Below are 16,211 nucleotides of genomic sequence, written 5' to 3'. Positions count from 1 at the left end.
TCAGATGTCGACGTTTTGAGGTCCTAGGAAGCTATTCTGACTATTTTCAGAATGATGTCCGAGTGTGTGTGTGTGTGTGTGTGTGTGTGTGTGTGTGTGTGTGTGTGTGTGTGTGTGTGTATGTAAACTCTTTGTAACTTTTGAACTAATAAATCGATTTGGATGGTTGAGGTGGCAATCGAAAGAGCTTGTTGGCCTTCAACTTTCCTGAAAATTTCAGATTATTTGATCGAATAGACTCGAAAATATTGGCGAATTACGAAAAAAAAAAAAATTTTTTTTTTAGTTTTTTATTGATTTCTCAAAAACGACTTATACGATCGATTTCAAATTTTAATCAGCTCTAGAACTCAATAAAACGCGCCAATTGCCATGTCAACTATCAAAATCGATTGATTAGTTCAAAAGATATCGGCGTTGAAAAGTTAAAAAAATAACATTTTATGTTATTTTTTCCGGATAAATCAGAATATAACGTACTAAAATGTGCCTGATATCATACCAACTCATCTTTTTTATGGTTTCTTTCGATCATATAATGTCATCGAACTTGGTTTTTAGTTTAAATCATATTATCAACAAAAAAATCGATAAAACGTAGTTTTTAATATTTTTATCGGGTATTTCATATTTTCTTATTTCTTACATGAGTCAAAATTTATTTAAATCTTGATTTTGATCCCCGACATTGATTTCTGCCTCAATACACTTATTTTACTGAACAAAATTATGAACTAAATTTTAAAAACCGCTTCATTGATGATTTTCGATTCTTAAATTTTCAAACTTCAGCATAACAGGTAACTTGTTAGAGCTTGAAAAAATCATAAAAAAACAATTGCGTGTGATAGCATTTTCGAGCTCGAAGAGCTCGAAAATATATCTACACTAATGTTTTCGAGCTCTTTGAGGTCGAAAACAGCGGGAAGTTTTGGGGCTGGCCCGCAGGGTCAACCGACAGACCGATTTTTTCTTATTACTCTTGTAGTTTATTATTTTTTGGTCTTAAAAATAATCTTAATAACAGTAAAAGATACGAAAAAAAAACTAAAGAACCCCGAAACGTTTGCTAAGTTCCGAAAGTTAATTTGAGACCAATAAGTTCCTTCTTTATTTATTTTTTTTTTTTTTTGAAAATCGGGGATTCTACGGTTTCCGTGGCGCCGCTAAATGACCGCCAATTCGTATAGAACTTAACAAAATAAGATTTTTTAAAGAATAAAACTTTTCGATATCTTGCTTAGTTTTCGAAAAAAATGGAATTTGGGAAAAATTTGATTTTTTTAAAAAAGTGGAAAATTTCATAGATTCTAATATCTTAATTTTTTTGTATTTTTTTCGGAAAACTACATTTAACGATGAAAATTTTGAAAAAAAAGTCTGAATTTGTCCATTTTTGAAAAAGTTATAGCTATTTAAAAATAAATCTTATTTCGTCAAGTTCTACGAGAATTCGCGGTTATTTGACGGCGCCACAGAAACCGTACTTCCCTGAAAATGTATAATTTTGACAGCGGGAGGTTTGAAAAAAAATTTTTTTTAAAAAATCTGAAAACACTTTTTTCAAAATACATATTCCAGCTCGAAGAGCTCGACAATATCTTTTAATCCATTCGTATTTATGAGTTCTTCAAGCTCCAACAAAAGTTAAATGAGTTTTGAATCAGATCAGAGCGTTTATATATAAAATATCTGAGAAAAGTGTAAGAAAACAGTAATTTTTTAAAATATTTTTTCGATAATATTACTCAAACTAATGAAACGATTGTAATAAAATCTGTAGTAATCGAAAAAGACTATAATGTGGTACCCTGATTCAGAAATCTAATTTTGAATGATTTAATCCATGCTAGAGTGTATACCTATATATAGTCAATTTTAGCAAGTTTGAATTGTTTTGGATCGTGTTTGAATTATTTCAAAGTAGACTTCTAAATCAGGTGTAGACTCGGTTCAATTTCAGGTACATTTAATAAATTATATAATGAGTTATTCTAGAGAATCGAGAACAGTTGTTATTTTTTAAATATTTCATCGCCGATATCTTTGGAACTAACAGACCGAGTGGCACGTGGCCCAATAGGGACGATAGCCAAAAAGGAACCAAAAAAAACTAACAACTTTCTGAGAAACTTGTAGTCAACAGTTACAAAAGCTGAAAATTGTCGGCAACTTTCTCAGAAAGTTGCCATCAACTCATGGAGATGCCAACTTTTGCGGCCAACTTAGCGACAGATTACGGCAGTACATTGTCACCAACTTGGCTATCAGGGAAAATACGACATTTTTAGTCGAAGACAACTGGTCTTAAAGAATCCGATAGTATCGAATGAAGATAATATAGTTTCGGATCAAAAAATGGAAGTTATCCATCGAAGACATAAAATCTTTAGAGTCAAGAAAATCTACCCTGATAACACGAGTTGATCGTGAAAAAGTTGGTCATTCATTAGTTTCCGACCAACTTGACGACAAGTTATCGACAACTTCAGCTTTTGCAACTTTTGGCTACAAGTTACCGCCAACTTTCTCAGAAAGTTGGCGCCAGTATGGAGCCGCAACTGGAATGCAGGTTTCTGAGACAATTGAAAGGAAACTTACCGTCAACTTATGATTGCCAACTTTTGCAAGCAACTTTTGCCACCAATTTTCTCAGAAAGTGACCGTCAACTTTTCGGATTTACAACTTTTGCCACCAACTTTCTCAGAAAATGTCTATCAACTTTTGGAGGTACCAACTGTTGGCGGCCAACTTGGTGTCCAATTGCGGCTGCAAGTTTCTTGTCAGTTTCTCACCAACTTGGCTATCAGGGTAAATCAAGACAATAATTTCTTGAAGTAAGATAATTGGCTCTCTTTAGAAATAAATTCTTGAGTCAAGAAAATATTTCCTGAGTCAATATAAATTTTCGTTAAGTATATGTACACACATACATACACTCAGACATCATCTTGAAAATAGTCAGAATAGTTTCCCAGGACCTCAGAATGTCAAGATCCGCTAAAAACTTCGTTTTTGAAAATCGGACCGAAACCAATAACTTCCCTTTTTTTTTAAGTTTTCAATTTTCATAGCGGGAAGTTAAAAAAAAAAATTTGAAATATTCGATTTATCCTAATAAATACATTTAAATCGTTAAGTTAACGTTTTTAGATGATACACTGAGAAAAAAAATACTTTTAATGAGAATATTTACTTGATATAAGAACATATATGCTTGATAATTTTCAAGAATATATTATTTTGTCTCAAGAATTCGTAGAATTGAAGGAAATAATTTTTATTCAATTCAAGTAAAGCTATTCTTTTGTTTACTCGTAGTATAATATCAAATTCATATAATAACAAAAATAAATTTGATGCTTTTTTCTCAAGAAATTAATAATTAAAAATAATAAAATAAATATTTTGTAGTACTTTTTTTTCTCAGTGTAATATAAGAAATAAAAATAATTAAAGTCATTAATAAACGAACGTTAAAGTAAGATTACAGTAAAAAAGTAATTAGTAGATTTGACGTCAATTGAAAAAATTTACTTATCAAAATACATCTAAAGACGTCTGTGAATAAATATACAGTCAAATTCTATTAACTCAGAAAGTTAGCCTGCACAGTAGCGAAAACTTCTTGGAATTTCCAAGTTAACAGATCTCCCTTCTCCCTTTAAAAGTAACCTATGACGCATGTGCTCATATCTACATGAATGATGCATATATAAATACACAGACACATACAAACGTACAGCATCGGAAATTAATATGAAACATAACTTTTATCGAGCTCAAAAATACCATCAAAAGCATTCAAAGGCATTGTCGAGCTGAAAGAGCTCGGATATATATTAACATTAATGTTTTTAAGATCCTAAATTTTCTATAAGATCCTGTTTATTAAAATTGAAAAAATTTTTTTTCATGATACCTACATCGAAACTGAAAGTTTCAGTATCACTACAGTCAGCCGAAACAAGCTAATTTCAAGCCGATGCTGCAAATAACTTCTACCAAATTCGTAATCCGCAAATACTTTCATGCAGCGGGTAGAATATTCTGTTCGATGTATTTTTAAAATTTCTACGTTATCGGAAATTTGTTCAATAATTCCATACTGTCCTCATGCTACTATGATATAGTAATATTTCTATAAATTTTTGATGTAAAAAATACCGTAAAATTCTCGGCGTGTAATATCTTCGCATTGTTAAGCATTTAGTTACTGTGAGTGACGTATACTTGTAAGGAATTATTCTCAACTTAATTGCTAGTTATAAGTGAATATAGAAAAAAATTTCCCAACTGTAATAAATAGTATATTGTGTGACAAGGGATGAAACAAGACAATTTCAGACTGCGGGTGATGTCAGCTCTCGCCTGTGGCTCGGGCTGCCAACCTCACCCTAGTCTGAAATCGTGTTTTATCCTGAGTCACACACTATATTTTTCATGATTACCTGCATCCGAACTTGAAGATTCAGTGTCAGCAGCCAGTAAGAAACAAGTTAATTTCAAGCCGATGATGCGGAGAACTGTTAAAGAATGAGAAATATGTGATTTACAGTCACTTATTAAATAGTAAATAATACAAAAACATTATTTTAACTTATTTTTTAGTAATTTTATTTGGTTAATTAAAACTGTCACTTAAAAAATGAAATGAGTAAACTGAAGTGACAAGTGAACAAATGAGATTAATAAGGCTGCAAATGAACATTAAATATATCTAGCACAGGGCAGAAACAATTGTGTTTCTTCCCATGGGATTCCCATGGGAAGATACACGCATGTTTCTGTCCGTTGTGAAGGGATTTTTGAATTACGAACTCGCTAGCAGTTGTTTGCAGCATTGGCCTGAAATTAGCTTAATTTGACGGGCTGTAGAGATACTAAAACTTCGAATTTCGATGCTGGTATTAGTTGGTATCATGAAAATCTTTTAATTTAACAATTAAAATTAATTGAATTATAATAGGACACAAATTTTTGACTTAAATTCTAATAATTCGAATAATATAATTGATTTTAAGCAACAAAATTTAGATTATTTAAGAAAATTTTCAGTTAATTGGAAATAACTTACGACTTGTGAGAAATTTCGAAAATTTTCATTAAGATAAGTTATAGGAAATAAAATGCTCTACGAAAAATGTCCTATAAAATTTTTCCATAAATTTGATGGTTGCGTCAAAAAATTTAAAAAATGTAAAAATTTATCATCAATCTAACTTTAACTTTTGAAGAAATAAAAATATCGAAAAATTATAAGAGACCTTTCTTGTAGAGAGTCAAATTTGCCATTAGGACATGTCTTGAACATTTAAAAGTATTGGTCCCACCATGAGCTACAAAATTCCAAAGCTTAAAAAATAAATTATCCCATTTAAATGGTAAATAGAAAATTGCGATGCGGCAGTTGTTAATATTAATATTAAGAGCTCAAACTTTCACAGTATTTTTTAACTTCCCGCTAAGAAAATCGACGATTTTCAAAAATTTCGGGAAGTTATTGTTTTCACCCCGATTTTCGAAAATCGTGTTTTCATCAGATGTCGACGTTTTGAGGTCCTAGGAAGCTATTCTGACTATTTTCAGAATGATGTCCGAGTGTGTGTGTGTGTGTGTGTGTATGTAAACTCTTTGTAACTTTTGAACTAATGAATCGATTTGGATGGTTGAGGTAGCAATCGAAAGAGCTTGTTGGCCTTCAACTTTCCTGAAAATTTCAGATTATTTGATCGAATAGACTCGAAAATATTGGCGAATTACGAAAAAAAAAAAAATTTTTTTTTTAGTTTTTTATTGATTTCTCAAAAACGACTTATACGATCGATTTCAAATTTTAATCAGCTCTAGAACTCAATAAAACGCGCCAATTGCCACGTCAACTATCAAAATCGATTGATTAGTTCAAAAGATATCGGCGTTGAAAAGTTAAAAAAATAACATTTTATGTTATTTTTTCCGGATAAATCAGAATATAACGTACTAAAATGTGCCTGATATCATACCAACTCATCTTTTTTATGGTTTCTTTCGATCATATAATGTCATCGAACTTGGTTTTTAGTTTAAATCATATTATCAACAAAAAAATCGATAAAACGTAGTTTTTAATATTTTTATCGGATATTTCATATTTTATTGTTTCTTACATGAGTCAAAATTTATTTAAATCTTGATTTTGATCCCCGACATTGATTTCTGCCTCAATACACTTATTTTACTGAACAAAATTATGAACTAAATTTTAAAAACCGCTTCATTGATGATTTTCGATTCTTAAATTTTCAAACTTCAGCATAACAGGTAACTTGTTAGAGCTTGAAAAGATCATAAAAAAAAAATTGCATGTTATAGCATTTTCGAGCTCGAAAATATATCTACACTAATGTTTTCGAGCTCTTTGAGGTCGAAAACAGCGGGAAGTTTTGGGGCTGGCCCGCAGGGTCAACCGACAGACCGATTTTTTTTCGTCATTTCCAACAATATTTTCGATATAATGAAGAAAAAAAAATAGTTGTTTTTTTTTAAGCAGTCTAATATATATATATACATTAGGGTGCTCCGAAAAAAATCGATATTTTTTTTTCTTTCGGCTGTTGTAAAAAAAGTTTCTATACATCGAAAAAAAAATCTCGTCAAAAGGATGTTTTTTATTTCAATTTTAAAAGTGGCGCTCGCTCTTCGAATATTCCATGCTAATAGCATGGGAATTTTGCTTTTATTATAAAAAATCTCATAACTTCAATTGTCGTTGAGGAAATAATTCGAACCGTGGATAAATTCGTAGGAAATTTTATGCTCTACAAAATTGTTCATGAGCTCATAAGCTCTAAAACGTACGGTTCAAAAGTTACAGATATTTAAAGTTGATGACTTTGAAAACCCTCGTTCAAACAGTATTTATACCAAAACTGCTTCTCTCATAAAAAGTATCAAACAAAAGCTTTGTAACGAATTTCATTTATTACAGAATAGTTTCAAAAACATCAATATAAATTTTGTACTTAATGATTAATTAATATGTTTAATAAATACTTTTTCATGGAAATGATTATTTTCTGCTTGTGAGACATAAAGTAATAAAAGTTTTTACTAAATTTACTTTGAATAAAACTCAGCTACGATCAAAATTGTTATTTTAACATATTTATTATATTATTATTATATTTTTCACTTTTTCTAGCATCAATTTATGTGAAAATTGTGTTAAAAACATGATCACAAACATACATTTTAGAGCTTATAAGCTGATGAACAATTTTGTAGAGCTTAAAATTTCCTACAAATATATCCACGATTCAAATGTTTTTCCTCAATGTCAATTGAAGTTATGAGATTTTTTATGACAAAAATAAAATTCCCATGCTATTTGCATGGGAAAATTCGAAGAGCGAGCGCCACTTTTTAAAATTGAAATATAAAATCATCCTTTTGACAGGATTTTTTTTTCGATGTATAGAAACTTTTTTTACAATAGCCGAAAGAAAAAAAAAATATCGATTTTTTTTGGAGCACCCTAATATATATATATATATTAGGGTGCTTCGTTTCCAGCGAAAGCATTATTTTTTGTTGCTCATCAAGCAAAATATTGTTTTTTATGCTAAAACAAAAATTCCTGCCGAGTTTGAGCTCTTAATTCCAATCCCAAGTACTTTCCATTTGATTTCAAAGATTTCCCATTTAAAATACACGTAAATTAATTTTTTTTTTTTTAACTTTCTAATACTTAGCTGCGTTTTATGATATCGACGCGAGTTTGGTCGCAAATTGTAGGGCATTTGGTGTTCTTTAAGTGCCGATAGTAACTTAGCTGTAATTCTAGCTGTTTCACTGATGTCCACTGTGGATGTCATTTTTCGTGTCAAATTGACCTTTATTGGCTTGAAGAACGTAAGCCAATGAATGCACATCAAAAATGTTAAGGGGAATTTTATAGGAAATTTTATTTTTAAAGAAAAAGCTCTATGAGCCAAGTCGCTAAAGTCCATAATTTCTGAGTTATAGAAGCTTTAATAATTTAAAAAATTAAATAGCAATTGTCATTTTTTTTTTTTTTAATATTATATTTTTTAAATTATTAAAGCTCCTATAACTCAGAAACTATGAACTTTAGTGACTTGACTCAAAGGGCTTTTTTGAAAGGAATAAAATTTTCTATAAAATTCCCACACTCATTTTTTGTGTGTATTTATTGGTTTACGTTCTGCAAGCCAATAAAGGTCAATTTGACACGAAAAATGACTTCCTCAGCGGACATCAGTGAAACAGCTGGAATTACAGCTAAGATACTATGGGCACTTTTGAAGAACACCAAATGCCCTACAATTTGGGACCAAACCCGCGCCGATATCATACAATGCAGCTGAGTATTAGAAAATTAAAAAAAATTAATTTAATTTACGTGTATTTTAAATGGGAAATCTTTGAAATCAAGTGGAAAGTACTTAGGATTGGAATGAAGAGCTCAAACTCGACAGGAATTTTTGTTTTAGCATAAAAAACAATATTTTGCTTGATGAGCAACCAAAAAAATACTTTCGCCGGAAACGAAGCACCCTAATATATAAATATATATATATATATATAAGAATTGAAAAATAAATGATTAGAAGAATTTGTATATTTCAGGAGGTGAATTGTATGACGCACTTGTTTGCTACGTTGTCGACTTATTACTATCATTATTATTATTAGTTTTTATATTGACTGATGGCTTATCATCCTGTGAGTGATTAACAAGTGGTTTAAGTGTGTGCTGAGTGGACTCAATAATTATTAAAATATATAAACTCGCATTGGTCGTTGTGTCCAATCACTGTTAATACGTTTCCGCCACGTATTATCATTCTTATTTTCATTCTCAGGTACGTCTATTTAATAATTATAATCAATTATTATTGTTATTATTATTATTATTATTATTATTTTTTTTTTTTTTTAACAATTTAAATATTATCATTTGCTACAGGTTGAACCAAACTTGAAAAACTAAAAAAATGAAAATGAACAAGTTATCATTTTTATTATTATCATTACTAATAATAAATAATCAGCATGAAGTACAGGGTTTAAGTTTCGCCAGTATATTCGATATCGGTTCAATAATAAGTGATGTCGTTGGTATAGTTTGTGACGTTGCAAATATGTTTATAGAGCAAGAAATGGCACCTGATCATTCACGTGATTATGAAAAATTCCACAGCGAACTTAAGGAGGAATTCCAAGTAGAAGTTGACGTAAAATCAGAGTTCACCGAATCTGACTTGAATATGTTGGAATTAGAGCTTAGCACACAAAGAGTATCAGTTGATTTCAATTCATATGGCAGAGAAGCATCTGAACAGGATAAGCAAATAGCAAAACTGATTACTAACTTCGACACTGTCATAAGACAAGTTGACATATTAGCTTTCACTGTTCACGATGAGCTGAAAAGCCGATTGAAAAAAGCCGCTAAAAAAATTGATAATAATTTTAAATTAAACAGGGCAATAGATAGTTTGGTCCAGTATACTAATAGAATAGACGAATTATATAAGAAGCTTATAAGTCATTTTAACAACGATGAGGTTCTCAATTATGAATCATTTCAAAGTTTAAGAAGAACTATAACGTCATTGAAAGTAGAGAATCCTCTAGATACTCTTGATCAAATGTGCAATCTTTTTACACCTCAAAGATCATCTGATGTGACCGACAGCATTCTCACTTACTTTGTTAGAGATAAAAATGTAAGTTATTTTTAAATATTTCTTTTTTTTTGTGTCAATTTTATTCAACATCTTGAGTACGATTCTGGTTACAAATCATGATTTAATCTTGTTTATTTAAGATAACGATAAAGTTTAGTTTATAGAATGTCTGCCGTCATAATTTACTAGATAGAAACTTTTCCCAGAAATTACGGGCGTTTATCCCATAATTCCAGATAATTATTACCATAACATTATATGGGTTGATATTTCATAAACGCACTAATGGCGGTTACCATCATTTCCTCTCCCAATTTTACTACCAAATTTATTGAATTTGATTTGAATTTAATTGTTTATTTGAGCCTTACCAATTTACTCTCAGTTATTATGTTTATTTTTATCATTGAACTTTAGTAAGACACATTCTGTCGTTAATTCGCAAGCTTATTGATTTCGATAATTGTATAACCCAACTGACATCCCTGTTTAAAAATATTGATTGAAACGAATTAAAAATGATGAAATTCGAATTCTTTTTAATAATTTCAATTCTTTTGAAAGTATATATAAATATAAAGTAGGGTGGTCATTGAAATTTTCTCAGGCGCCCCATAAAAAGCTTCTTTTTAGTGAAAAAATACGTGAGGAATTTAGTTTTTTCGTTTTAAGTAAAAAGAACAAGTGCCGCAGGACGATCAAAGTTCATTTTTCGATACAATCGTGGATTTTTTAAAATATCTCATGAAGTACGCAGATTAAAGAAAAAAACCATAGAAACAATTCTGTAGGAAATTAAATTATAGACAAAAAAGGTCATGTTCATTTTTCTTATAAAACGTGTATTCATGAAGATATTTTAAAAAAACTTTTCTTGATCTTTTCAATTTGGCATTTTAAGGATAACGAATGTTAAAAATAACGTTTTTTCATAAATATAGACAACTTCGCAGCTCGTAACATATCAATTATTAATACTTGTTACAGTTTCTGTATACCTAGAAAAATGTTATTTTCAAAATTTTTAATCCTTAAAACGCTCAATTCATCAGATCTGAAAAAAGTTTTTTCAAAATATTTTCATGAATACACATTTTTTAGAAAAAATGAAAATAACCTTTTTTGTCAAAAATTTAATTTCCTACAAAATTGTTCCTATAGATTTTTCCTTTAATCTGCATATTTCATGGAGATATTTAGAAAGAACTGCGATTGTATCGAAAAATGAACTTTGATCGTTCTTCGGCACGTGTTCTTTTTACTTAAAACGAAAAAACTTAATTCCTCCCATATTTTTTTTTCATTACAAAGAAGTTTTTTATAGGGCGCCTGAGAAAATTTAATTTTTAACAACCACCCTAATATATAATTTGCATGGAGTGACCGCTTCTTAATTCTTTTCAATCAGTATTTTTAACCAAGGATTGAACTAACTAATGCATAAAAACATCTGAAACTATGAAAAAGCACAAATAGAAGTCGTTAGATCAAAAACAACTTTGAATTTTCATAAAAATTTAAAAACAGATCAACTAGTTCAAATACAGATCAATTAATCCAAATACAGTTTTGTTAGACTAAAATCAGATCAAATTTTTCGACCCGGGTTTATCATAGAGATATGATTGATTAAGAAAAATTATTTGAAATGATTCAAAACAATTTGAAATGATTTAAAACAATTTGAATAGACTAATATATATATATATATGTATATATAAACTTAGCATAAAGTAAATCATTTTTCTTAATCAGGCTGGAGGAAAATTTTCCTTATTCTCTTAATAATATAGATGATTTCTTAATATATAAAAATCATCTGTAGGCTCGGCCCCTCAACTAAATGATTTCTTTCTTTTAAATAAATTTATGACATCATCAATAGCAGTTAATTAACTTTTTCAGAGTCTTACGTTTCAACAACGATGTGACTTGACTTCCACATACCAAGACCAGTTAAAAGTAATATACAATATGGTTATGATTACTGAACTACGTGCATTCCTCATGATAACTGTTGCATACAGGCAAAGTGAACTCGAACAGAGAAGTAAGTTACTGATTGAATCATTCAATTTATCAGGAGAAAAATAACAAATTAAATAATTTCGATATCTTTATTATTAGTGTATTATAAAAACGAAACTGATGTCGCTGTTCAAATGTTCATGGATAGATCACGTAGATATTTATCGGCTATGAAAAATGCCCTGGCATCTATACCGTCTGAATTAATGCGTTGTGATCCGGCTAGACATATTAAAGGTAAGTAAAATGTTACAAACATTAATATTGTTTTAACAACATACATGAATTAATTGAACATAAAGTTTTATAACAATAATTGTCAGTAGAAAGCAAGTGACAAAAACCCAAGGGTAGCCAAAGTAAAACTTATTGTACCATCTACGGTTACAGTTTTATTATTTTATCTTGAATAAATTTCATTTACTTGCTCGCGTATATGATAAAAAAAAGAAAATGGGAGCTGTCAGTATCGAAAAAACAATCAAACACCGATTGGGAAAAGAGAGAGAGAGAGAGAAAGTGGGATGAAAGTGAAATGAAAAAAAAAGTTTTATAAAAGGCTATAGGATTTATGTTAAAGGATAAGTCAATAGACCGGTAAATAAAAAAAACTAATTACCAGCAAAATGATGACCTAGTCATTTTATTTATTTATAATAAAAATTAACTTCCTCGTGTTCATATTTACAATAATCCTCATCACGGACCAAAACAGACGCCAGTAATATTTTTATTTATAAATATTTAAAATCTTTAAATATATTTAGATTTATCGTTTGAATAAAAGCAGTCTACTTTACACCAAACGGTCTCTCAATAAATAAAATAATAAGTAAAGTCTCATCCAAACTGAGAGAGTTAACAAAAGAAATTTAAAAATCGGCGGTTTATTTCAAAATTATAGTTCACTAAATTCTCCTAGTGTTATATCCCTTATATTTATTTAATCAACTTTGTTATTTTATTAATTATTAAAGTACACGTTTTCTATCAGATTAATAATTATTCAAATATATATTCTATTAAAGACGAGACCAGTTTCGAAATGACGCTTTTGTTTGGAAGTTATTATATGAACGTCGCTCAGTTGGATAACAAGTGTTCAGATTCATGTGGAAGTATCGATACTAAACGTCAACTTGAGTGTCTCAACTTTGATCGTGAAAAGTCTAACATTAATGATCATGATAAGTTCTCTACAACTCCTTCTTACTGTCCACGATTCCAATGTCATGGAAGACTGCATAATTGTCGAACAAGCAATAACAATCACTTGTGTGAAGCGGTAAGTTTATAATTTTATCATCAGACATACTCAATTGTAACCAATAACTATTATTTTTCTAAATAAATTATTTATTTGTAGCGCATTGAAAAGGAAAGTCGTTATAAATGGATTAAAAGGAGTGTTAATAACGACATGATACAAGAATGCGATGGTACTTACATCAACACGTTTACTCAGATGCCCTGCTCTAGTTGTATCTGTCAATGTTCTGAAGAAGGTGCTGAATCTGTTGCAACACGGGCTATTAGTTTTATACCGCAGTTTTCTGATGTCAAAAACAATATGTAAGAATTTTTAATTACTGTTATTATTGTTTTAAATTGAAACAATTTTTAAATAATAAATTTAAATGAAAACTCAGTATTGAAATTCATCAAGAATTTTAATATAGTTATTGATGTCGTTTATAATTTTTCAAAATATATTTAAAGCTTATTCAATGGTACAGATTATTATCATTAAATAAACAATCAACAATTATCAATAATATCTGAATTCAGTCCCGTAGTTTTATTTTAAAAAATTGAAATACAAATTATATTTTTCAGGGTCGTTACAAACGTTCGTTTCCAAAAAAAAGATAACATGATGCACATACAAATTCAAGAGGGTAAACTTTTATCAGAAGGTAGAGTGAACCGTAGCACTCTACGATGGGTTAAACTAGATGACTTAGAATACAGAAAAAATACTCCCGAGGGATCATTTGTCAAGCTGACAAAAGACGACGAAGTCCCTCTGGTTCTTAAGACTGATTACACCTTTTTGAATTACAATGACAGAACTATTTGGTTAGACGATGTAATAGTTGACAGAGGTTACGTCGTCACTGGTGTTAAATTTAGTCATATAAGATCATCTGAGGCAATAACTATCGAGGTCTATCCAACAAAATTCGACTATTTCACCGGTGAGTTAGTCGCAAACGAAAACTCTAATGAATGGATAAATCCTCTTCGGATGTCCTTTAATAACAAAGAATATTATAAAATTAGGTTCGTTAATTTTTCAATTATTTATTTAACTTCAAATATTATTATTTTGTTGTTATTATTATTATTATTATTATTATTTTAATTTTAGATCGGAAATAAATCTATCAAACTGCGATGACCCCTTGAAAAATTTGAAAAATGAAGTAATGTCAAAACCTAATCAATTGATTAAATTCCAAGTAGGTGATTTCACAAAAACTTCTGGACAAATAGTTATTCCCTTTATTGATGCTCGTCCAGCTGGTATAACGGGTCATACGGCGCTAACTGGTGTTGGGATATTCCATCGCGGGGCTAGAGGCTACGGAGGATTTTTGGCTCCTAAACTTATCGGGCTGGATCATTCGAAATACTTGCAACAGGAAATTTCGCAAGATAAAATTAATTCATACAAACCTTCTTATCAGAGAGCAAGACATAATTCTTTTCAATAATGTTAAATAAATGATATTTAAATTCTTAAATATATATGTAAGATGTTTTTATCTATACGTTTTACTTAATAATTTAAATAACATTTGAATTTATCAATATTTATATGATTTTATAGTATAATGTTGATTATTGATTGATAATAAATAAAGAATTCCACTATTACTTTTTTCTTAAATTTATTAACCTGTTCTAATATTTAATTTTAAGTTTTTTTTATTTATTAGTTACTTTATTGTACAAAGAATTCAATGCCGTAGCTTTTGGAATATTTTTTAGGGAAGCCCATTTTGTCCCGTGAAAAAATTTTTTTCAATTAACGACTGAATAATATTGCTATTATTTTACAATTAGATCCTATTGAAAATGACGAATTTGATGGATTTAATATTTAAGTTCTTTTCAATTTTAATTTTTTTCTATTAACGTTTTGTAAAAATAAAAATAAAATTTTTTTATTTTAACGGTTAATGAGGACTAAAATTACTCCTTTAATTTTGTAAAAATTACGAATTTTTTTTTTACTCAAGCCAAGTATTTGATGATTCACTTTATAAACAAATAAATAGCAACAAAAAAAATCACGTCAATATCATTTAATAATTGATTTTTATCTAATTAATTATTAACACCTTTTGTTTTTAACTTTAAAATGACGTGCACACATGTATCTGACGTCAATTAATTATTGGAAATAACTTCATTATCTTTGTCGATATTTATTATCGCTAAATATAATGGATTTTTTTTATTTAATCATCGATAATATCGTTTTTTTTTTGTTAATGCCAGGGATTAGATAAAAATTTTTTTTAATAGTTACGTCATTCCAATTAATTATATTTCCTACATTGATATAGATAATGTTGACGTTAATGCTGTTAATTATTTATGTACCTGAGTCAAAAATAAAACTTGATCTACTCTCTAAAAACGAATTAGTGAAAATCACTATTTGGTAGTGAATAGTCACTTATTGCTAGTGCAAAGTATACCACTATTTGAATTAGTGATATACTTTTGACCAGCAAATAGTGAATTGTCACTATTTTCACTATTTCAGATTTAAGAGAGTAGACTTGGTTTAACGAATTGTTGTTCTATTAATAAAAAATACGAATGAATTATATGGAAAAAAGAAAACATGAATAATTGACTTTGTATCTAATATTTCATTAAATTTCAAAATATAGTAACGCAGTGCTTCGCAAACGAAACTGTACAAATAACTGGTCCGGGGACCGACTATAAGACCCGTATGCAATTCGGGGTCGATGGCAAAAGTGATGTTTTTCTCATGTAGTTTGAGCTGCTGAATACAAATATGCTCGTCAAAATTTAGATAAAATGGTGCGATTTGTTTAAACTATCATTTTTTTTTTAATTTGTAAAATTGATTATAAAACAATTTTTAACTTCCTGCTAAGAAAATCGGCGATTTTCGAAAAATTCGGGAAGTTATTGTTTTCACCCCGATTTGCGAAAATCGAAATTTCATCAAATGGGACCCCCTGCCCGATCTCCCCTATTACCTTTTGTTTAGCTGAACTAAGAAATATTTAAAATAATTGTATAACAGGAAAATAAACAACGAATAAAGAAAATTTTATAAAATCATAATTAATAAACAAACAAATTGAGCGATACAAATTTTAGATTTTAAATTGTAAAACTTCGTGATTGCTGAAACATCAAATGGAATTAATGTATATATTTTAAAGATTACAGTGTGAGATGTAATAATTCCTTTTTATCCATTATAACTAGAATTT

The 16,211-nt window shown here is 29.3% G+C and overlaps 1 protein-coding gene across 1 annotated transcript; it reads left to right on the top strand.

The window, feature by feature from the left end:
• Window positions 1-8,733: 8,733 nt before the first annotated feature.
• Window positions 8,734-14,604, top strand: LOC103575084 (uncharacterized). The gene is made up of 8 exons (XM_053740125.1): window positions 8,734-8,868; window positions 8,973-9,735; window positions 11,602-11,746; window positions 11,824-11,961; window positions 12,753-13,009; window positions 13,091-13,296; window positions 13,561-14,007; window positions 14,096-14,604. Exons 2-8 carry the CDS (start codon window positions 9,001-9,003, stop codon window positions 14,439-14,441), a joined length of 2,274 nt encoding a protein of 757 aa, XP_053596100.1. The 5' UTR covers window positions 8,734-8,868; window positions 8,973-9,000; the 3' UTR covers window positions 14,442-14,604.
• Window positions 14,605-16,211: the final 1,607 nt, after the last annotated feature.

The sequence above is a fragment of the Microplitis demolitor genome, chromosome 6, assembly GCF_026212275.2.
Source record: "Microplitis demolitor isolate Queensland-Clemson2020A chromosome 6, iyMicDemo2.1a, whole genome shotgun sequence".
Taxonomy (NCBI): domain Eukaryota; kingdom Metazoa; phylum Arthropoda; class Insecta; order Hymenoptera; family Braconidae; genus Microplitis; species Microplitis demolitor.
Note: the sequence above shows the minus strand (reverse complement) of the source record. Positions and strands in the feature narration are given on the sequence as shown.